General features: G+C 43.7%; 1 protein-coding gene across 1 annotated transcript in view; it reads left to right on the top strand.

The window, feature by feature from the left end:
* Positions 1-25381, top strand: part of gucy1a2 (guanylate cyclase 1, soluble, alpha 2) — a 92691-nt gene that overhangs the window by 54850 nt on the left and 12460 nt on the right. Inside the window, exons 5-7 of the mRNA XM_015951690.3 lie at positions 9835-10047; positions 12014-12286; positions 17634-17777. Coding sequence (XP_015807176.1) covers positions 9835-10047; positions 12014-12286; positions 17634-17777 — 630 coding nt within the window. The remainder of the gene's footprint in view (positions 1-9834; positions 10048-12013; positions 12287-17633; positions 17778-25381) is intronic.

The following is a 25381-nucleotide window of genomic DNA, read 5'->3' as shown; positions in this document are numbered from 1 at the left end:
ATAGGCCACGCCCACAAACTTCAGCTGTCTATTTCTCTTGGAGCTCAGACTAGGATCACTCACCAGAAGTTTCGTAGCAATATCACGATAACTGAAGAAATGAGACAAACGTATTTCCATGGCGTGATGGCGATTTTCGCCATGGTCCCAAAGCCCCGCCTTTTTTCAAAACCTGCCAGTACTGGAGACCAAGTAACCTCAACTTGTCTACTGCTGTTTGCCACAGAATCCTGGTGATTGGGTAAAAGGAGTCCAGTAGGGAGCTGTGAAAAAAAGAGTAGCGTGGCGACAGGTCAAAGTTTGAGGCTTAGCCACGCCCACACCTTTCAACTTTTGAAAAATCCGACGGTTAAATTTTTTCCCCTATGTCTTAAGGGTATATAGCAGAAGTTTGAAGGAGATTGGTGAAAAGGGCGACGGAGCATCACTCTCCAAACAACGTGTGCGAAAACCACTAAATCGCGTACTTGATCCAAAATGGCCGACTTCCTGTGCGACTTTGAACTTGACTCCAAGAGACTTTTTTGTAGGTCCTGAGACACCACATTAGTGTACCAAATTTCGTAATCCTCAGTCAAAGCATGGCTTGGGGCTAATAGTTTAAATGGTCCTAGGGGGCGCTATTTCAAAACATAGGCCACGCCCACAAAATTCAGCTGTCTATTTCTCTTGGAGCTCAGACTAGGATCACTCACCAGAAGTTTCGTAGCAATATCACGATAACTGAAGAAATGAGAGACAAACGTATTTCCATGGCGTGATGGCGATTTTCGCCATGGTCCCAAAGCCCCGCCTTTTTTCAAAACCTGCCAGTACTGGAGACCAAGTAACCTCAACTTGTCTACTGCTGTTTGCCACAGAATCCTGGTGATTGGGTAAAAGGAGTCCAGTAGGGAGCTGTGAAAAAAAGAGTAGCGTGGCGACAGGTCAAAGTTTGAGGCTTAGCCACGCCCACACCTTTCAACTTTTGAAAAATCCGACGGTTGAATTTTTTCCCCTATGTCTTAAGGGTATATAGCAGAAGTTTGAAGGAGATTGGTGAAAAGGGCGACGGAGCATCACTCTCCAAACAACGTGTGCGAAAACCACTAAATCGCGTACTTGATCCAAAATGGCCGACTTCCTGTGCGACTTTGAACTTGACTCCAAGAGACTTTTTTGTAGGTCCTGAGACACCACATTAGTGTACCAAATTTCGTAATCCTCAGTCAAAGCATGGCTTGGGGCTAATAGTTTTAATGGTCCTAGGGGGCGCTATTTCAGAAAATAGGCCACGCCCACCAGATGTTCACATCAGATCTTTTGGGGGGCCGGACTAGGATCACTCACAAGAAGTTTCGTGACGATATCTTTGGAAATGACGAAATGGGAGGCAAACGTAAGGCCAAGGCGGTACGCCTGAATTCGCCGCGCCACCACAGCCCCGCCCTCTGCCGAAAACTCCCATAAAGTGACGCCAAGCAACCCCCACTTGTCTTGAGTTACCAGCTACAAATTTGTGGTGATTAAGTGAAATGGGGCAATTTGGGACCTTTCACAGTAAAACTTGATCTTTTTGGTCCTGAGGGGGCGGGGCTTGTGTGATGTCATCATCCGACCTTTCAATTTACTTTGTGGGTGGATGACGAATGACCACAGAAAGTTTGGTAACTCTATTCCATTCAGTTATGAAGTTATAGCAATTTAAATATTTTTGGCGAGTAGTCAAACTTCGAGGCCTGGCTCCGCCCCTTCAACATATACGAAAACTCAGAATCCTTATCTCATTTTGTTCGCCCATCCCTTCTGAGCAATTTTACACAATTTTTGAGACGATCGTGCGAAAAATGATCGAGCAATCCAATCAGAAACGGACCCTAAAAACGGCAAAAACGGCAAAAAATCGCCATTTCAACCCAAAATGGCCGACTTCCTGTTTGATATTGACCATGGTTGCAAGAGACTTTTCTGTGCGGACTGTTGAGTACTACAAGTGTACCAAATTTCATAACTGTACGATAAACTAAGCTTTATGGAGAGGGGTTTTTTTCACTTTGTAGGGGGCGCTGTTCAGCCATTTTCTTTGCGATTTTTTTGGGACCTTTAAAATATCAAATTTTTCACCAGGCCTGACAAGTGTGCAAAATATTGTGAGTTTTGGGGTATGTTAAGGTCCCCAAAAAGCTGTTCAAAGGGGGCACGGAATAACAAAAAATAATAATAATCAGAGCAAAAACAAGAGGCCTTCGCAGCGCTTTCGCTGCTCGGGCCTAATTAAAGCTGCAAGCAGCGTCGTTCGGCCCTCGCAGCTCCGCGCCGCTCCGGCCTGGCCGGCAGCCCGGGGCACCAGGGCACCTCTGCAGAACACAAACGTCGACCACCCCAACACCAGAAACTGCTAACGGCCACCTTGTCCGCAACTCACCCTGACTCAGCATCCCCTTTGAGCCCACCATTATATTTTATGTCTCACCACTAGGGAATCCTCTATCTTTACCACACTGGTTGTGTGATGACAGTGACCAACTTTAATGCTATTCTGACCATGTTTTTTAAAGTTATCGAAGGATAACGTTATCTAGGTGGCTCTGTGACCAACTACAGAAAAGTCCCATTGAGGTCAGCTTTGGTGACATTATATAACATTCACCAACCGTTTGTGCCTCATTGGCTAAAGGGCATGATTGTTCATTGCCATATTCAGTTTCGGGCAAATCGGAGGCCGTTTGTGGAAGTTACAGTCAAATGTAAGGTCATGGCGTCACGTCAGCATTCACCATGGCATCAAAGCCCCTCCCTTTCTGGAAAGCTATCAGATCTGAATGGTCATTAAAACATCATGAAGACACTGTATGACCTGAGTGTCATTTTCACTAAATTAGAGGGGACAAATATGGGCATTTCACCATAAAACAATAGACTTCCTGTTGTCAGGGGGCGGGGCTTAGGTGATGTAAGCTGTCCACATTGTCGTTGTCTTGAGATGTGGTCAGTGATCACACAGACAAAGTTTGAATTAGATCTGATCATGCACATGGGAGTTATTAAGTCAAGTAATGTCATGGCGAAAGGTCAAAGTTTGAGGCTTAGCCACGCCCACACCTTTATACTTATTTAAAATCCGACGGTTGAATTTTTTCCCCTTTGACTTAAAAGTACATAGCATAAGTTTGAAGTTGATCGGTGTAAAGGGCGACGGGCCATCAATGTCCAAACAACGTGTGCGAAAACCACTAAATCGAGTACTTGGACCAAAATGGCCGACCTCCTGTGCGAAATTGCGCTTGGCTCCAAGAGACTTTTTTGTAGGTCCACAGACCCTACATGAGTGTACCAATTTTCGTAATCCTCAGTAAAACCTTGTCTTGGGGCTGACAGTTTTAATGGTCCTAGGGGGCGCTATTTCAGAATATAGGCCACGCCCACAAATCTCAGCTGCCCAATTCTATTGGGGGTCAGACTAGGATCACTCACCAGACATTTTGTGGCGATGTCACGATAATTGAAGAAATGAGAGGCAAACGTATTGCCATGGCGTGATGGCGAATTTCGCCATGCTCCCAAAGCCCCGCCTTTTTTCAAAACCTGCCAGTACTGTAGACCAAGTGACCTCAACTTGTCAGCTGCTATTTGCCAGAGATTGCTGGTGATTGGGTAAAAGGAGTCCAATAGGGAGCTGTGAAAAAAAGAGTGGCGTGGCGACAGGTCAAAGTTTGAGGCTTAGCCACGCCCACACCTTTATACTTATTTAAAATCCGACGGTTGAATTTTTTACTTTATGTCTTAAGAGTATATAGCAGAAGTTTGAAGGCGATTAGTGAAAAGGGCGATGGAGCATCACTGTCCAAACAACGTGTGCGAAAACCAGTAAATCGCGTACTTGGACCAAAATGGCCGACTTCCTGTGCAACTTTGCACTAGGCTCCAAGAGACTTTTTTGTAGGTCCTGAGACACCACATTAGTGTACCAAATTTCGTAAACCTCAGTCAAAGCATGGCTTGGGGCTGACAGTTTTAATGATCCTAGGTGGCGCTATTTCATAAAATAGGCCACGCCCACCGGATGTTCACATCACATTTTTTGGGGGGCCGGACTAGGATCACTCCCAAGAGGTTTTGTGGCGATATCTCAAGAAATGATGAAATGGGAGGCAAACGTAAGGCCACATCGGTACGCCTGACTTCGCCGCGCCGCCACAGCCCCGCCTTCTGGAGAAAACTCCCATAAAGTGACGCCAAGCAATCCCAACTTGTCTTCAGTTACCTGCTACAAATATGGGGTGATTAGTTGAAAGGGCGAATTTTGGACAATTTCCCAGTAAAACTTGACCTTTTAAGGCCTGAGGGGGCGGGGCTTATGTGACATCATCAATCAACCATTCATTTGTCTTCGGGGGCGGATGACGATTGTCCATAGAAAATTACTTTAACTGTAATTCTTTCATTTATGAAATTATAGCAATTTGAATTTTTTTGGCGAGTGCTCGAACTTTGAGGCCTGGCCCCGCCCCTTCAGTATTTACGAAAAGTCAATTTTATTTGCTCATTTGATTCGTCCATCGCTTCTGTTCGATCGCCCACTATTTTTGAGACGATCGTGCGAAAAATGGTCAAATTGTTCAACCAAATGTTGACCCTAGAAATGGCCAAAACGGGGTCAAAATGGCCACTTTAGTCCAAAATGGCCGACTTCCTGTTTGATATTGACCATGGCTGCAAGAGGCTTTTCTGTGCGTATTGTTGAGTTCTACAGGTGCACCAAATTTCATCACTCTACTATGAAAAAAGGTCAATGCGGAGGGGTATTTTTAATTTTCCAGGGGGCGCTGTTGAAACATTTTTATACCAACTTTCACGTTGCCAGTGAAATACGTAAATTTCACGCACTTTCTATATTGGGCCAGAATTTGGTGACTTTTTGGATATGCTAAGACCCCCTAAAGGCCGTCCAAAGACGCGGAAGAAAAAAAAAGAAAAAAAAAGAAAGAAAAATAAACGGAGCAGATACAATAGGCCTTCGCAGCGCTTCGCTGCTCGGGCCTAATTAAAGCTGCAAGCAGCGTCGTTCGGCCCTCGCAGCTCCGCGCCGCTCCGGCCTGGCCGGCAGCCCGGGGCACCAGGGCACGTCCGCAGAACAAAAACGTCGACCACCCCAACACCAGAAACTGCTAACGGCCACCTTGTCCGCAACTCACCCTGACTCAGCATCCCCTTTGAGCCCACCATTATATTTTATGTCTCACCACTAGGGAATCCTCTATCTTTACCACACTGGTGGTGTGATGACAGTGACCAACTTTAATGCTATTCTGACCATGTTTTTTAAATTTATCGAAGGATAACGTTATCTAGGTGGCGCTGTGACCAACTACAGAAAAGTCCCATTGAGGTCAGCTTTGGTGACATTATATAACATTCACCAACCGTTTGTGCCTCATTGGCTAAAGGGCATGATTGTTCATTGCCATATTCAGTTTCGGGCAAATCGGAGGCCGTTTGTGGAAGTTACAGTCAAATGTAAGGTCATGGCGTCACGCCAGCATTCACCATGGCATCAAAGCCCCTCCCTTTCTGGAAAGCTATCAGATCTGAATGGTCTTTAAAACATCATGAAGACACTGTATGACCTGAGTGTCATTTTCATTAAATTAGAGGGGACAAATATAGGCATTTCACCATAAAACAATAGACTTCCTGTTGTCAGGGGGCGGGGCTTAGGTGATGTCAGCTGTCCACATTGTCGTTATCTTGAGATGTGGTCAGTAATTACACAGACAAAGTTTGAATTAGATCTGATCATGCACATGGGAGTTATTAAGTCAAGTAATGTCATGGCGAAAGGTCAAAGTTTGAGGCTTAGCCACGCCCACACCTTTATACTTATTTAAAATCCGACGGTTGAATTTTTTCCCCTTTGACTTAAAAGTACATAGCATAAGTTTGAAGGTGATCGGTGTAAAGGGCAACGGGCCATCAATGTCCAAACAACGTGTGCGAAAACCACTAAATCGAGTACTTGGACCAAAATGGCCGACCTCCTGTGCGAAATTGCGCTTGGCTCCAAGAGACTTTTTTTGTAGGGCCAGAGACCCTACATGAGTGTACCAATTTTCGTAATCCTCAGTCAAACCTTGTCTTGGGGCTGACAGTTTTAATGGTCCTAGGGGGCGCTATTTCAGAATATAGGCCACGCCCACAAATCTCAGATGCCCATTTCTATTGGGGGTTAGACTAGGATCACTCACCAGACATTTTGTGGCGATGTCACGATAATTGAAGAAATGAGAGGCAAACGTATTGCCATGACGTGATGGCGAATTTCGCCATGCTCCCAAAGCCTCGCCTTTTTTCAAAACCTGCCAGTACTGTAGACCAAGTGACCTCAACTTGTCAGCTGCTATTTACCAGAGATTCCAGGTGATTGGGTAAAAGGAGTCCAATAGGGAGCTGTGAAAAAAAGAGTGGCGTGGCGAAAGGTCAAAGTTTGAGGCTTAGCCACACCCACACCTTTATACTTATTTAAAATCCGACGGTTGAATTTTTTCCTCTATGTCTTAAGAGTATATAGCAGAAGCTCGAAGGCGATTGGTGAAAAGGGCGACGGAGCATCACTCTCCAAACAACGTGTGTGAAAACCACTAAATCGCGCACTTGGACCAAAATGGCCGACTTCCTGTGCGACTTTGCACTTGGCTCCAAGAGACTTTTTTGTAGGTCCTGAGACACCACATTATTGTACCAAATTTCGTAATCCTCAGTCAAAGCATGGCTTGGGGCTGACAGTTTTAATGGTCCTAGGGGGCGCTAATACAGAAAATAGGCCACGCCCACAAACTTAAGCTGACCTTTTCTATTGGGGGTCAGACTAGGATCACTCACAACAATGGTCGAGGTGATATCACGATAAATGAAGAAATGAGAGGCAAACGTATATCCATGGCGTGATGGCGAATTTCGCCATGCTCCCAAAGCCCCGCCTTTTTTCAAAACCTTCCAGTACTGGAGACCAAGTGACCTCAACTTGCCTGCTGCTATTTACCAGAGATTCCTGGTGATTGGGTAAAAGGAGTCCAATAAGGAGCTGTGAAAAAAAGAGTGGCGTGGCGAAAGGTCAAAGTTTGAGGCTTAGCCACGCCCACACCTTTATACTTATTTAAAATCCGACGGTTGAATTTTTTCCTCTATGTCTTAAGACTATATAGCAGAAGTTTGAAAGTGATTGGTGAAAAGGGCGACGGAGTATCACTCTCCAAACAACGTGTGTGAAAACCACTAAATCGCGCACTTGGACCAAAATGGCCGACTTCCTGTGCGACTTTGCACTTGGCTCCAAGAGACTTTTTTGTAGGTCCTGAGACACCACATTAGTGTACCAAATTTCGTAATCCTCAGTCAAAGCATGGCTTGGGGCTCACAGTTTTAATGGTCCTAGGGGGCGCTATTTCAGAAAATTGACCACGCCCACCGGATGTTCACGTCAGATTTTTTGGGGGGCCAGACTAGGATCACTCACAAGAAGTTTCGTGACGACATCTTTAGAAATAAAGAAATGGGAGGCAAACGTAAGGCCACGGCGGTACGCCTTACTTCGCCGCGCCGCCACAGCCCCGCCCTCTGCCGAAAACTCCCATAAAGTGACGCCAAGCAACCCCCACTTGCCTTGAATTACCAGCTCCAAATTTGTGGTGATTAAGTGAAATGGGGCAATTTGGGATCTTTCACAGTAAAACTTGACCTTTTTGGTCCTGAGGGGGCGGGGCTTGTGTGATGTCATCAACCGACCATTCAATTTACTTTGTGGGTCGATGACAAATGACCACAGAAAGTTTGGTAACTCTATTCCATTCAATTATGAAGTTATAGCAGTTTAAATTTTTTTGGCGAGTAGTCAAACTTTGAGGCCTGGCTCCGCCCCTTCAACATATACGAAAACTCAGAATCCTTATCTCATTTTGTTCGCCCATCCCTTCTGAGCAATTTTACACAATTTTTGAGACGATCGTGCGAAAAATGATCGAGCAATCCAATCAGAGACGGACCCTAAAAACGGCAAAAACGGCAAAAAATTGCCATTTCAACCCAAAATGGCCGACTTCCTGTTTGATATTGACCATGGTTGCAAGAGACTTTTCTGTGCGGACTGTTGAGTACTACAAGTGTACCAAATTTCATAACTGTACGATAAACTAAGCTTTATGGAGAGGGTTTTTTTTCACTTTGTAGGGGGCGCTGTTCAGCCATTTTCTTTGCGATTTTTTTGGGACCTTTAAAATATCAAATTTTTCACCAGGCCTGACAAGTGTGCAAAATATTGTGAGTTTTGGGGTATGTTAAGGTCCCCAAAAAGCTGTTCAAAGGGGGCACGGAATAACAAAAAATAATAATAATCAGAGCAAAAACAAGAGGCCTTCGCAGCGCTTTCGCTGCTCGGGCCTAATAATCAGAGCAAAAACAAGAGGCCTTCGCAGCGCTTTCGCTGCTCGGGCCTAATTATTTAAAACACCTGCAATCTGGTTTGTTACATGAGATTAGCTCGAAATGATGTACCAAATCTGGCAGCTTTGTCCCTCATTTACCTCCAGAGCTTTAGGTTCTCTGTTAGGTCTCCAGAGCATGTTCCCTTAACCTTCCCACTGTCCTAATGGGCGTGACCCCGTGAGGAAAGTTGACCATTGAGCAGGGTTGATGGTTTATCCCTTGGGACCATGTGGCAGGGGTGAGGAGTGAGCACCGCCTCACCCCTGCCATGTGGACCTCAAGGGATAAACCATCAACCCTGCTCAATGGTCAACTTTCCTCACGGGGTCACGCCCATTAGGACAGTGGGAGGGTTAAGCCAAAGAAAGCAGCATGAACTCCAGAAGTTTCGTAGCCTAGTGAACTAGACCAAATTCTTGCTTTGCAAAGAATGGTCTAGGCATGCTCCATTGGAACCTCAGCAGCTCCTACCAGGACTCTGGCTAGCCAATCACAGCTCTCTAGAGGGGTTTCAAACACATAAAGAGCTGTGATTGGCCCATAATGGTGGGCCAATCATAGTGCTCTATCTGCTTAGTGAACAAATCACAGAGCTTTATCCGCTTTGTGGGCCAATCAGGGCACTCTACATGCCTGGTGGGTGGGATGATGCAACAGAGTGAAACAAGAGTATGTCACATTCATTGTCCAGTAGCATGCGGAGATCATTTGAAAGACAACGGTAGAACCCGCCCCACAATCGAGAGCCGTCAATGGAGCATGGCCAGACTAAATAATACATTTATTTAGTCTGGCTTGCCAGGCTAGAAGTTTCGGACTTCAAGCCAGAAAGTTTGAGTGAGTTTCTCGGGAGCTGATTGGTTGACACTGATTCCGACCATGACCAATCATGGTTAAGGCCAGCGGTAGAAACGACCAACTCACTATTTTACCTTTAAGGGAGAAATAAATCAGATAAAATTATTGCTAAATATATCTGGAAATAAACTATTGCAACATATATTTATTAATTAAATAATTTATTTCCTCTTTTATTTAATTGCCACTTTTGGCAGAATTAGGCCTCCATAGTTTTAATCTTCAGTGAGAAAAATAGACAATAATATATTATCATGAAATTGATCAGATATCTTGAGCAGTCTTGACCTTTTGCTTATTGTCATCCTGCTTTGTTTTTGTTTCTTTTTAATAAAAAACACTAAAAACATTCAAGTAAAAACTAAATCTTTTTCCATGTTACCATTTTCCTCTTGGAGATTTGTTTTAATGAGAGCCCAATAATAACTTTCTCCACCTTCCATACATTACAGCTACATATTTTCTGAGTTGGCTTCTCTGAACCACCTTGTCTCTATTCTGTTGTCTTCCTTCTGTCAGGTGATGGAGCTGAAGGGTCAGATGATCCATGTGCCCGAGTCGTGCTCCTTGATGTTTCTGGGCTCTCCACGGGTCGATAAGTTGGAGGAGCTGATGGGTAGGGGTCTCCATCTGTCAGATATCCCCATCCATGATGCGACACGAGATGTTATCCTTGTAGGAGAGCAGGCCAAGGCCCAGGATGGCCTGAAGAAAAGAATGGACAAGCTTAAGGTAAAACACTGAGTCTGTTTATGATAACCTGCACTCAATGAACACAAATACAGAAGTAAAAATAAAATAAATGTTTCTGTGCTGCTTCCTGCAATATGATATTTTCATTGTTTATAATGTATTGCACATTTGAAGGTTTGCTGCCCCGTTCCAACATTTTCAGAAGAAATTAGCCTGTTTTTAAAAAAACAACTTTGCCACAAAGCTGAGGCGGCTTCAGGGAGCCTTTGGTCGTTCATGAGTGGTCAGTTTGTTGCAGTAATGTGGCATGATCATGTTTTTCACAAAATATTTTGTGATGGTGGTATAAAAGAGTATATGGGGCTGGTCTCTTCGCTGTCCGGACTTCCTCTTAGCTTAGACGTAACTTGACTTTCATCCCAACTGAAGCCAAGCTCATTAGGTTTTTTTGCGAGCCACTCCAAAAGGTGGCTGTCCTTCACAATCCCCGTGAACTCTCTTTGGATCTGCGCTGCAGCTCTAATGGCCAAAAGCTGCTGGATCTCTGCACCACTTCAGCTGATTCTGGTTACAAATGCAAAATGGACTCCCCGTGTTTTTGTGCATTTTTAATATTGTTGCCGTTTGGGGCTGGGCGGACATTCCACACGTGCTCATGACATCACCATCCTTTGTATTAAAGTGTGATATTTATCCAAAACTCTCCCATTGCAGTCATTTTAGCTTGATGGCACAAATGCTGCACTATTCTCTCAATATCCCACTAATTCAAATGACACACCGTGGCAGCAGTATTACCCTGATATGGTGCCACGGTTTACCATACGTGGCTATTTTGTTTTTCAAAATAAAAATATCAAAGACACAAAGTGCTAAGCTGAGGCATACCCTATTTTCTCTTTTATGCATTTGTAGTTTAATAAATACATTTGATTATTTACATTTAATCCAATTAATTTCTTAGAAATTGAACGTTGTGTCTTATGACCACAGACCACATATTTAAAACCAGCAGCCAAAGATTTTCAGACATTTATTTTACTATACACTGTTTTGAGGTGGAGGTGGCACGGGCATTTGGTTAGGATGCCTCGTGGATGCCTCCCTGGTGAGGTTTTCCGAGATTGTCAAACCGGGAGGAGACCCAAAGGAAGACCCAGGACAAGGAGGAGCTGTCTCTCTGTTGGCCAGAGAACACCTTGGGATTGCCCCTGAGCAGCTGGAGAGAGAGAAGTCTGGGCTTCTCTGCTTAAGCTGCTGCCCTCACCACCTGACCCTGGATAAGCGGCTGAAAATGGATGGTTGGATACATTGTTTTGTGATGATGATGATGGCCATCACTCAGTGTCCATTGCAGCATCATCATATAGAGTTTAGCTGAAGCCCAGTGCCTCATCTTAAAGCCTTGACTGGTTCTTCTAGCGTGAGACCTATCATCAGAGATTTAGGGAACAACATCAAAATGACAAATGATGACCATGAGCAGAATTTTAAATGTTCCACTGGTCTTCATTTTAGTTGTCCATAATGTGCAGAACAAGTCAGTGAAGCAAACACTGAAAATCCAATGCATCCGCTTCGCTGTTGACTCTATAAATCCATAATGGCTGGGAAATGGGGCTCCTGGGAGTTTCTCTTTTGTTTTCAAAACTGCCCTCAGCTCGTTGGGTTTTGATCCGATCTCATTCATCTCTACATGGCATCCGACGTTCTCTGCAGCCTCTCCTCTAGGCCACTGTTATAAATAACTTCATCACAGTCCACTTGGTTGAACAGTAGCACTGTGTCATGCACACCAAACTTCTAAAAGCTAACTAAAGAGCGCCATGCAAAACAAAGTCACTATCTGTTGGTACCCAGTATGTGCTGTGAATGACTCTAAGCTACTGCCTCGTCGAATTTGAGCAGAAAGTCTGTAAAATCCTATGATCCATGAGATATTATGCTAACAGAGACACATGCAAAAACAATACAAACACTGTAATCTCCCTGTTGTTTCACACAGGCCACGCTGGAGCGAACCCACCAGGCTCTGGAGGAGGAAAAGAGGCGAACTGTGGATCTCCTGTATTCAATATTTCCGGGTGATGTGGCGCAGAAACTGTGGCAGGGTCAGCCAGTGCCTGCACGTAAATTTGATGACGTCACCATGCTTTTCTCTGACATTGTGGGTTTCACCGCCGTGTGTGCCCAGTGCACTCCCATGCAGGTCATCTCCATGCTGAACGAGCTCTACACACGCTTTGACTACCAGTGTGGCATCCTGGATGTTTACAAGGTTGGTGTGCAGCTTTGTCACTCGTGTGAGGAAGGAGAATGTGTTTGATCTGCCTAATGCCTATCAAATGCCCATTCTGAGGTTGGAATAGCTGTTTTAATAAAGTGCCAGTGCTGCAGGAAGTTTAGATATATTCCTATTTGGACTTTCATGTTGAGTGTGTGGCTGTCTGTGTGTGCTTGACCTATACTGTTGCATGGAGGCACGCTTTAGTTGTGGAAAAAGTAACTGATTAATAGCCAGTCTGTGAGGGTTTAACAAAGATGTGTCAATATTGTCCATCTGACCTGTGGCTTCAGGCCTTTATTGCAGTCACTGCTGTAGTTCACTCTATCCATAGACAAATCTGTCTGTTTTGGTTCTGTTTTGATTATCCAATAACCTTTTGTTTTATCAAAATGTGTCATCTCTGTGCTGGCTGTCAGAGATGACACACATCAGATGTATGTGGAGAAGGAAAAGAGAGGAAAGGAAAGAACATCCGTGATTCAGAGGGATTGGGAGTGTCACAACGGAGGAGGTTGGTGTGTTAAACAGAAAGCAGTAACAGGAGGGGAGGGGAGGAGACTGAATCACCCATACGTCTCCATCGTCATGGTTACCGTCAAAATGATTTAGAAAGCCTTAATAGGAGCAGTTCATTCTCCCAGTTTTTATTTTATTGTAAGTCTTTTTTCCCTCTCAGCTTTTTAAAAGAAGGCACTGTCTGCCCTCCATGCTGATCTTTTCATCTGCAGATTTATTCACACATCGATCAAACTTATCGTTTTTATCAGCATTGAACTGTTTTTCATTTACCTTTTTTACTAGATCTACTACTGGCTCATATTCATTTCTTTAACCCTCTGGAGACAGGTGTTGCAGATTTGCAACAGTTAAAACCTACCTATCTGGTTACTCCACATACGTATTTCATGAGCATTTTTTTTAAACTCAGTTGTTCGTCCTTTTATCAAAACTTATTTTGAGCCTGAGAGGGTTAAAGAGAAACTTTACAACATATTTTTCAATCATTTTCTTGAGCTGGAATGTGCTACAATTACCCTTTACAGGGTTAATGAAATGTCACTCAGACCCCCACCGCCCTCTGTGGCCAGAATGCCGCACTTGCAACTTCAAAGTGCCAGTGCGGTCTGTTGGACTTAGAAGAAATTTGAGTTTACATACCTGCAGTCTGATTTCAGCACGTTTCCTGCTTGTTTTAGATCATGAACACAGCTGATTTGTTTAATGAAGTGATGAATCACTCCTGTAGAAACTAATGAAGACTGAGGAGACATTTCAGCTTTCAAATTAAGGTGTTAAAAAGATGAATGCACAGCAAGGAGATTAGTTTTGCTTTCAGTTCTTCAAAATAGCTACAACAAAACACTAGTGGGTGCTAAAAGAAAGCCAAAGTTGCGTAGTCTCCCTTTAAATTTAGATGATAAAAGTAGCAGCTTTATTAAAATGAAAACAGGGAAGTAAAATAAAAAAATTAAACAAGTGGTTGAGTATTTTAGTCACTCTATATCTATTCAGTTCAATTCAATTCAAGTTTATTTAAATAGCGCCAAATCACGACAAGAGTCGTCTCAAGGCACTTCACATAATAAACATTCCATCCATCCATCCATCCATCTTCTGAGCCCGCTTGTCCATGTGGGGTCCCGCGCGCGGGGGGAGGTGGGGTGGGGGGCTGGTGCCTATCTCCAGCGGTCAATGGGCAGTCAGGCGGGGAACACCCTGGACAGAGAGCCAGTCCATCACACGGCAACACAGAGACACACAGGACAAACAATCATGCACACACACACACTCATACCTAAGGACAATTTTAAACAGACCTAACAGTCATGTTTTTGGACTGGAGGAAGCTGAAGCACCCAGAGAGAACCCACGCATGCACAGGGAGAACATGCAAACTCCATGCAGAAAGATCCCAGGCTGGGAAGCGAACCCAGGACCCTCTCGCTGCAAGGCAACAGCTCTAACCACTGCGCCAATGCGCAGCCCATGAACATTCCAATACAGATCAATTTATTAAGCCAATCAGAAAAAAGTTTGCTATATAAGGAATCCAGCAAATTGCATCGAGTCACTGCCTAGTGTCAGTGACTTTACAGCAATCCTCATACTAAGCAAGTATGCAGCGACAGTGGAGAGGAAACCTCCCTTTTAACAGGAAGAAACCTCCAGAGAATCCTGGCTCAGTATAAGCAGCCATCCTCCATGACTCACTGGGGATCGAGAAGACAGAGCACACACACACACACACACACACACACACACACACACACACACACACACACACACACACACACACACACACACACACACACACACACACACACACACACACACACACACACACACACACACACACACACACACACACACACACACACACACACACACACACACACACACACACACACACACACCAAGTAAGGTTTCTATGGTTACATTGTGATTTCTTAGCAAATATTCTATTTGGTGAGGGATAAACTTTATTGTATTTATCCTAGTGAATCTATAATTAAATGGGTAAACTAGTAGTAGCATCAAGGAAAGCAAAGTGTTATTATCAGGAGAGGGAGAATGATTAAATGGTTAGCAACAGTGTTTAGGACGATGGCCCCCCTCCATGAGACTACCACAGCTCAGCAGAGCATCATTGTAGCTTGTTCTTGGGAGAAAAACACAGAGAAAAAATAAAGTTAACAGCTGAAATTGCAGGAAATAATGCAGTTAAAGAGCAGATTGTAGAAGAAAGTAGTAGAATGTGGAAAATGGTCAGTGTGTCCTCCAGCAGTCTAAGCCTATAGCAGCATAACTACAGAGATAACTCTGGATAACCTAGCCTTTTAGATGGCGGCATGTTGGAGGCAGGGCAAGGGAGAGCCGTCTTAACCGACTGCACACTCCATCTCCCTCTACTCCCCCACTTGTCCAGATTTAGGCTAACATCAGATTTTAACCATAGGCCCTATCAAATGAAAATGTTTTAAGCCTAGTCTTAAAAGTAGACAAAGTCTCTGCCTCACGGACTAAAACTGGGAGTTGGTTCCACAAGAGAGGAGCCTTTTAACTAAAAGATCTGCCTCCCATCCTATTTTTAGATATTCTGGGAACCACCAGTAAACCTGCAGTCTGAGAGCAAAGTGCTCGGTTAAAAACGTATGGAACAATCAGGTCACTGACGCATGATAGAGCTTGATGGTTATGAGCTTTATATGTGAGAAGGAGGATCTTAAAATCTATTCTAAATTTATCAGGCAGCTGATGTAGGGAAGCTAAGACAGGAGAGATATGATCTCTCTTTTTAATTCTCATCAGAACTGTAGCTGCAGCATTTTAGACAAGGTGAAGACTTTTAACTACATTCTGTGGACTTCCTGAGCGTAATGAATTACAGTAATCCAGTTTTGACGTAATAAATGCATGAACTAGTTTTTCAGCATCACTCCTGGAAAGGATGCTTCTAATCTTAGCAATATTCCGAAGGTGGAAAATGGAAATCCTACAAACCTGTTTAACGTGGGATTTGAATGACATGTCCTGGTCGAAGATAACACCAAGGTTCCTTACATTGTTCTCGGAGACTAATTTAATGCCATTCAGGCCATGTGATTGACTAAGCAATTTCCTTTTCTGAATTTCAGGTCCAAAGATGAGAACTTCAATCTTGTCTTGATTTAAAAGCAAAAAGTTTAGAGTCATCCAGTTTTTTGTGTCTTCAAGACAAGCCTGTAATCTAACTGATTAGGTTAATCAGGGTTAATGGATAGATATAACTGCATATCATCAGCATAAAAGTGGAAGTTTATCCCATACTGTCTAATGAATGTCATGGTCTGTCTGTCTCTTTGTGTTTCTCCTTCATCCCCTGGTCTTCAGCCTTCCAGATATATCTCTCAGGTCCTGTGTTCCTTTAGTCTTCTCCAGTCACCCCTCTGCAGTGTTTATAGTTTCAGCTTTTCATTTTATTAGTCTCTTTAGTATGTTTTGTCCCACTGGTCTTTGTAGTTCTCCCTCCCTTTAGAATATTAGTTATGTGGTTGCTTTTCTTGTTTTTAGGTTTATTCTTAGATCATGTGAGTTCCCTCCCTGATTAAGTATTGCTTTCACCTGGTCCTCTAACCCACACACCTGCAGCTCTTCTGCCTCCCATTATGCCCCAGTGTATTTAAGCCCTGTCTTGTCGGGCCATTGTTTGTATGTCAGCGTTTTCTGATGCTCTGTGTGAGCTTTGTGTCTCGTCCTAGTTTTTGTGCTCTAGGTGAGCTTTTGTTCTTCTGGTTTTGGATTTTTGGCTCCCTGCCTTCGGAGTTATTTTTGTTTCATCCTACAATTAAAAGGATTTATTCTTATATCAACTCCTGCCTCGTGTCATCCTGGGTATCTGCATTTTTGGGTCCTAACCATCCCCATAACGTGACAATGAATTTACCAGTTGGGAGCATATATATAGTAAAAAGAATCGGTCCAAGCACTGAACCCTGCGGTATTCCACAAATAACCTTGGAGTATGAAGATTTGTCATGTACATTTACAAAATGATATCTATCAGACAGGTAGGATTTAAACCAGCCTAACGCTGTTCCTTTGATCCTTACAACATGTTCAAGTCTTTCTAAAAGAACATTGTGATCAACTGTGTCAAAAGCAGCACTGAGATCTAACAAGACTAGAACAGACACAAGATTCTCATCTGAGGCCATGAGAATATCATTTGTAACTCTCACTAACAGTTTCAGTGCTGTGATACTCTCTAAAACCAGACTGAAACAAACAGATCATTAGTGTTTAAATACTCACATACTTGGATGGCCACTATTTTCTCCAGGACTTTGGATAAAAATGGAAGGTTAGATATTGGTTTTTAATTCATTGGGTCATCTGGATCCAGAGAAGGCTTCTTAAGTGAAGGTTTGATTACAGCAACCTTAAAATCCTGTGGCAGTAACCTTTTATAACACAAATGTGTTTGTGTTTTTAAAAATCGACCAATAACCATTTTCACTAACTTAGTCACTCAACAGAAACATTTGCTTAAAAGGTAAATCTGTCACAGAAATCAACTGAAATTATTTATTAGCCCATTTTTATTGATCCTTTCAAGCAGATAAAAAGAAAAACTATTTTTTTAACTTCTATTGTAATAAGAATTTGAGCTATCACATTTGTGAGTTCAGAAGAAAATTTAAGGTTAAATGTGAGGTAGACACTGAGCAAACCGATGTTGGGGATTAGAGGAAAACCAATTGTTTTTCACTGGTTCTCTGCTCAGGCTCAAATAGTTTACTTCACCACACCTAATCACTATGTTATTTCTTGATTCTGGCCTTGTTATTTTCTCATGCAGATTGAAACAATAGGTGATGCCTACTGCGTGGCTGGAGGGCTGCACAAGAAGGTTGACAGTCACGCAAAACCAATCGCCCACATGGCTCTGAAGATGATGGAACTGTCTGAAGAGGTGCTGACGCCTGACGGGAAGCCTATCAAGGTGAGTTTTAATTCTCCCTACAAGTGTGTCAGGCTGTTAGGTTAGTAAATTATTGATAATAATACTTGTAATGTAAATGTGTTGACTATGTGTGTCGTTCAAAAAGGGAATAGATAAGAAACAGATGGGAATTTGTGATGTAATTAGATTACTTAAACACCTCATAAATTGTTACTGTGTTCAGGGTTTAACATTCTGATTTTATTTCCATTAAAGGGGGCATACTATGTGAAACTCACCTTCTGCATCCTTTTGTGCTGCCATGTGGATCACTACTGCCTCTATACCCCCCCCCCCCCAAAAAAAAATCAATCTTTTTTTCTGTCAGTTTTTGTTTTACGAATTTTGGCCCTAAAACAAGCCGGTTCAACATGTCCCTGTTTGTGATGTCACAAACAGGGAAATAATAAAAAAAAACAACACTTTTCACATTCAAGAGCAAGCTGATGGAGGAGCAGCAGCTCTACTTTGAGCTCCTCTTGAATAATGGAGCTTCTGTGCTCATAGCAGCCAGATCAGGGGAGGGATTGGAGTGGCCAGCTGCATTTTGTTTTCTTAAAGAGCATATTGCAGGTTAGAGCCTCCTTTGAGCAAATATTCAGAGAAACATAATAAAAACTCATTCTAAATAAAAATGAACGCATGCATATATTATTTAGGCGTTGAGAGTTGATGGAGAAAAATGTGTTTTCTGCCAAACCAGACAAGATGCAGGCAGAGGGAGTGCTGTTAGCTTGATCCAGAGAAAAATTTGGATTTTGATGCCAGCTCCGACACAGAGGAAACTTTAAATGTTTATAATTATACTTAATGGTGGATCTCAACCATACAGGTATGAACCTGATGTGTGCCCCAGAGAGCAGAGACAAGCCAGAGGGAGAAAGGAGAAATTTAGCTGTGGTGTCAGGAGGTTCTGTGGAGCGAGCAGGTGTCTCAGTGAGTGAACAATGCTAGCTAGCTTGTTTAAAGAGCAAATTGCAGGTCAATTTTTTTTAATTCATATAAAATGCTGTCCAAAAATACTATTTGAAATGCAGGAGTTTCTTGAAAGTCGAAAAGGAAACCCCTGTTCTTGTAGTGCTTGGTAGGTCATTCTACATTTGTGCAACAAATATTAATACTAATGAGCGTCTGTCAGCGGTCTCATACTCATTATCCGTTCACGTAACGTAGTTTAGTGCTTAGCGAGAGAGAGAGACACCTGTGATCCGGTTCTGGAGCTAATGCGGGCTTCTGTGAGCTGAATGCGACCCAGACACCAGCGAGCCAGTAGAGCTGATATTTTTAAAAGCTGCATACGATCCTTCCCTGGAGGTCCGTGGCAGTTCTGATCCGGTTCCGACCCAGAAAGCTCGCTCGGGTGGCCCTCTGAACTGAGAGAGATGCCCGTCGTTCGGTTCTGGAGCTCATGTGGGCTTCTGTGAGCTGGATCCAACCCAAACACCAGAGAGCCAGTCGAGTTGGTATTTTTAAAAGCTGCGCATCCTCTCCTGCTGGTCCAGGTGGCAGTTATGATCTAGTTCCATCCCATAAGCCAGCTTGACTGGCCCACTTTTCTTTTCTGGTGGTCGGCTCTGACCTGGTTGTGATGGTGATCTGAGCTCCAGAAATCCACATTTAATTTTTTAAACCTCGCCACGGATCTCTGGAGTCCAGCGCGGACCTCCCTGTCCCGGTACCGACCAATGTGGACTACAGAAGTCCGTCTTTTCAGCTGCACAAAACGCCCTCAGGCACGGAGATAGAAGCATTGTTTCTCTTATCTGGAAACCGTGGACTCGTCCAGACAGGCTGGAGTTGGTACAGCCTTCACTAACTACAGTTTATCAAAATGAACACAATCCAACACTAGTAAACACACACACTGACTGGATAACATGACCTCTCTACACTAAAACTAGCCGCTCTCCACACTGAGCTGAGGCAGCGCCTAGCTTCTAACTCCCTTTGGTTACGTCAGAGGTTCAGATTTAGAAAAAAGAGCCTCCCTGCACCCGTCCACCTCTCTACTGTCCACTCCTTGTTCCCTCCTCTCCATGATTCATCATGCTGCCTCACTGCTACCTAGGACTGACTGGAAATTGTTTGTTGTTGTTGTTGTTGTTAGCCTCAAGGGCAACATGCCGATTATCACTTGTAAGTTGCTTTGGAAAAAAGCGTCTGCTAAATACATAAACATGAACATAATATTATATTAACTGACCAATACTATTTTATCTGTCTGGTACACGATAGTAATCTGTACAATATTCTGATGTTAGCACACGAGTTCAAGCTAACATGGTTAGCTCACCAGACACCTGCTGCTCCCCCGCTGCTTTTCCTCCTCAATCTCTCTGCTTTGGCCGATGGTTTCTCCCTCTCGTTGGTCTCTGCTCTCTGGGGCGAGCAGCAAACTCATAACTTTATAGTTTTGGTCCACCATAAGTATAATTATAAACATTTAAAGTTGCCTCTGTGTCAGAGCCGCATTAGTCACTTGGTTTGGCCAAAAAAAAAACCAACGTTCTCACAAAAATGACACTAAAAGCCTAAATAATTTATGTTTATGTAAAAAAAATGTTTAAACCGAGTTTCTATTATGTTTCTCTAAACATTGGTCCATGGGAGTCTCTAACCTGCAATTTGCTCTTTAAACTCGTGTGCTAACATCACAATGTTGTACTGATTACTGTCATGTACCAGACAATGAAAGTATTATCGGTCAGTTAATATAATGTTGATTCCTGACAATAGTAAACTATAATGAGCATTTGTCAGCTGTTTCATACTCGTTAATATTCGTTAACGTAATGTAGCTTAGCACTTTAGAGAGAGTGAGAGACACTGTCATCTTATTCATGGCAGACGGCTCGGACCTGTGTCCGGCCCAGAAACCAGCTTCCCTGCTCACTAGGAAATTTTAAAAGCTCCACATCTGCTTCTAGAGCTCAGCACGGACCTGCCTGACCTGGTTCAGACGCTGATCTGGGCTCTAAGAGCCCACAAGTATTTTTCTAAACTCCGCCACGGGGCTCTGAAGGATGGGAAGCATGTTGAACTCCCATCACATCACTGGGATTGTAATCCACCAGTCTGAAGTGCGCACCACAAACGACCGTGTTTCAAGCTGCACAAAACACTCCAGGAATGGAAGATGCCGAAGGTGTTGTTCAATCTCTTATTTGGAAACCTGTGGACTTGATGTCCACTGACCCGCTGGAGTTTGTACAGCCTCCACAAACACATTAGTTTACCATTTTTAAAGCAAATTGAACGCAATCCAAAACTAGTGAACACACACACTGACTCAATAACATGACCTATCTACCCGAAAACTACCTACTTGCCACACTGAGCTTCAGGCAGGTCTACCTTATAACTCCCCCTTGTTAAGTCAGAGGTTAAGAAACGGCTCATTTTGGAAAGCACTGAAACTGTTGTGGGTTCCTTTTATGGATTCAATAAGACACGAAAGATTAGACAATTGTCTGTCACAGCATGGGGCTTTATTTTCAGTTATACAAACAAGTTCTTTAGGACAGCGGGTTGCCGAACGCCAGAGCCTTCGGCCGAACCTCCTCGAAAAAGCCTCCCTCACATCAAATCAGAGACTATTTCAATGCTTTTACTGATGTCAGCCTTGCATAACCAGGAAATGGACCTTACACACACATCAGTTGAAAACTGCTTGGGAGGAACCAAAGATAAAAATACTGAGATTGCTTAATGTGAGAGAAGTACTATGCAAAGAACTTCATAAACATATTTTCTTTCCACAAAAGCACTATTATAGCTTAAGAAAAAAGTCATAGAAGGTCCCCTTTAAATAATTCATGCTATGAGGAATGCGGTCTAGGTGAGTGATACCTTAAGTCAAAGTGAGTTTTATCATTTAACCAGATTCGTCAGCTCTGGTAGGTAAGGCTCAAAAAGAGGAAGGCAAAATTATAAAAAATGAATATATTTAAAGAAAATAAATTAGCCGTGAAAGGCTTGATGCAATTCTATAATCACTCGGTGCTCTGTAAAGCAGCATGAGTGTTTTATTGATGGTTCAGCTCATAATTTTCAGTCTTACAAAGCTGTTACCATGGTAACTTACAGTAGGGTTAGGATTCCTCCAAGTAGAGTGTGTGAGATCCATGCAAGTGGATGTAAGAGCTCTATAAAATTAACCGTTGTTTGTTTGATAAGATATAGCTGCTTAGTGAGTCCAGTACAATCCACTTAATTGCGCTGACTGTGTGTGCTGTCCCCCCACATGCGTGTGCACACACACACACACGCACGCACGCACACACACGCACACGCGCACACACGCACACACTCACGCACATGCACTCTCCCTCTCTCTGTATTGCTTGGAAGTATCTCCAACTCACATCCTGTAAAGTTTCTCTTCAGTTTGGTGTACATAGATGTAACTTTTGCTTTTGCAGGGAGAGTATCACACGTGCAGGGAATGTTTACAAATATTTTCACATTTAACATTCATGATTCATGAGTCTTTATTGTCATTTTAGAGTCCTGGTCAAAAGTTTAGGACTATCTGAAAAATGGCCAAAAGTGTAATGATTCCACCTTGTTCTGCCATGCCTGTCATGTTTGTTTTTTCCTTTCTGCCAGTTGTCCTGTTGGTAATCAGCTTCACCCAGTTCCCCAGAGCCCTGCCTGATTGTCTCCTTGCTTCACCTGTGCGCGCCTCCTTTTAAGCAAAACTCAGGCTCTGTCTCCCGGCCAGATTATCAACAGCCTTGTGCCAGTAGAGACTCCAGCAATATTTTCAACCAAACCTTTTGACTTTTGGCCACTTTTTCTGTCCACGGATTCTGCCTGCCTTGCCCCTCTCGGATTATCTCGCCCATCTGTCATCTGGACCCTGACCTTAGCTCTGAACTTTGACTACTGATCCCTGCTCAACCCCCTGATAAATATTGCTGACTTCTGCCTGTTTGTGTATGACCTTGCCTGTACCTCACTCTGACATAGGATTTTTGGATACTTGAACTTCTGTGGGCTGTTGTCTGTGTTGTTTTGAGGAGAAGACTTGAATTCACAGACCAAAGAGGAGCTCCCATAGCTGGCACTGAGACAGTCCCGCCCCCTCTCCCTGTCATCGTAGCATATGCTGCTCCATCTCCAGTTTTCCTATCAGCAGAATCTTCTGCAATTCCCTGATTCTCCCACATTTTAAATAAAAAAACCTTCTTTAACATTTTACTGCTGTGTTCTGGCTGAATTTCCGGGTCTTCAAGTTATACCCATTACAGTATAATCTGGCCATTATGGACTCGTTGTTGGCACAGGAGTGGCGTTCCAATGTTGAGACCGCCATCACCAAACTGGAGGTCAATATGCAGCGAATGATGACCATGCTTTCCAAGTTGTCCACAGCTGCTCTTGCTCAGGAGGGCTACCCCACTCGTCCACCTGCTAAATCAGCCAGTCACCAGGTATCGCCTATTCATGAACCTTGTTTAACTCCTCCTGAGATGTTTAAAGGTGAACCAAGTCAATGTCGTCCTTTCATCACTCAATGTGAGATTCATTTTGAATTACAACCTTCCTCATTCCCCACTGAATGAGCAAAAGTCGCCTTTATGGTCTCTTTAATGTCTGACAAGGCCAAGTTGTGGGGAACAGCAGAATGGCAGAGAGATTAACCCCTGTGTTACCGCCAAAGGGCCTTCAGCAAAGAGCTCATCAGCGTCTTTGACCCGGTTTTGCCAGAGAGGGAGGCAGCTCTGGGTTTGTTAACTTTAAAACAAGGCAAGAGACTTATGACGTAATTTATAATAACCCCCCCCCCCCCCCCCCCCCCCCCGGAGGTCCTGGCTAAGTTGGAGACACTGGCTACAAGAACCAATCAGAGGTTATAGAACCACAGGCTGTAAAGAGGCCGAACCAGCCAGGGACAGCATTATAAACCCCGGATCAGGGCGTGAGTCAATACAACCACTCCACCTTCCCCGGCTCTACCTTCACCTACTGGTGATGCCATGGAACCAATGCAGATTGGTCGAAGTCACCTTTCTCCCCAGGAACGAGAATGAAGGTGCCAGAACGGTCTGTGTTTTTACTGAGGAGGTAACAACCATCAGCTTTGTCACTGCCCTTTAAAAGGCCAGACTCAGTAGGAGGTAAGAGGTTGCTACTGAGTCAAAACACTGCATTTAAAACCTCTTCATTAATGACTATCCCAGTGCTACTCATGGCAAATGATGTGTCCCAACAGGTATCTGCATTTATTGATTCTGGGGCTGACACTGAATTCATGGACATTGAATTAGCCAAGGCCCTCAACACTGGATTGCAACCCAGTCCTCTAAACCAGGAGGTTCTTGCCATTGATGGCCATTTACCCACGCGCACGTTGAGGTCGGCTGACCTTTTGCTGCTGTGTACGCCCCGGATGCGATACAAATCGCGGGGTGAACGAGTATTTGTGCATGCTGCCCCAAAGCTGTGGAACTCATTACTCATTGGAGTTCGGCAGGCTCCATCACTGGCGGTTTTTAAATCTCGTTTAAAGACCCACTTTTACGATTTGGCTTTTAGACAGTGACTCGTTTTAGTGTTTTATTGTGTCATTGTTTTAATTTGTTCTCAGTATTCATCATGTTTTATCAGCTTTTGACTGGTATTTTTATCTTCTGTTTTAGTTCCTTAGAATGGTCGTGTTTTGTTTTAGCCTGTACAGCACTTTGGGGAGCTTCTATGCTGCGGTTCAATCGTGCTATATAAATAAACTATGGTATGGTATGGTATGTTTTTCCACCATATCACCCAAGAAACCACCCCATTCAAAGTAGTAGATGGAGGTAATTATCATGAGTGGGTCTCATTCCTCATCATACAGTCACCAGGGATTCCAGTCATTTTGGAGGCCTCCAGGTTAAGAAAGCATAACCCACACATAGACTGGAGCAGAGGCATTGTTTTAGACTGGTCAGCCAACTGCCACTCCACATGTCTGTTCACTGCAGAGTCCCTGACCCCCATGGCTGTAAAGACCCCAGAGACCTTCCCTGACTTTTCTAAGGTTCCTCCTGAATACCATGACCTGAGAGAGACTTTTAGCAAACCCCGTGCAACAGCTCTTCCCCTACATAGACCCTACGAATGCTCCATCGACCTCATGCCTGGCACCTTTCCTCCTAAAGGGAGGTTGTATTCCCTGTCTGGCCCTGAGAATCAAGCCATAACAGCCTACATCGTAGAGGCACTTAAAGCTGGACTCATACACCCTTCTTCGTCCATTGCGGGTGTGGGATTCTTATTTGTAGGAAAGAAAGATGGGTCCCTCAGGCCTTGTATTGACTACTGGGGCCTAAATGAAATCACAGTCAAGAACCACTACCCTCTACCCCTCGTTAACTCTGCTTTTGACCAAGTCCATTTTCACTAAACTTGATCTCAGAAATGCAAATCATCTGGTTCGGATCAGGGAGGGGGACGAATGTGAAACCGCCTTCAACGCCCCCACAGGACATTACAAATACCTGGTAATACCATTTGGTCTAACCAATGCCCCTGCTGTGTTTCAGGCTCTTGTCAATGACATTCTATGGGACATGATCGACCATTTTGTTTTTGGTTATCTGAACGACATCCTTATCTTT

This window comes from Nothobranchius furzeri, chromosome 13 (assembly GCF_043380555.1).
Source record: "Nothobranchius furzeri strain GRZ-AD chromosome 13, NfurGRZ-RIMD1, whole genome shotgun sequence".
In the NCBI taxonomy this organism is placed as follows: Eukaryota; Metazoa; Chordata; class Actinopteri; order Cyprinodontiformes; family Nothobranchiidae; genus Nothobranchius; species Nothobranchius furzeri.
This window is presented reverse-complemented; position numbering and strand designations above follow the sequence as displayed.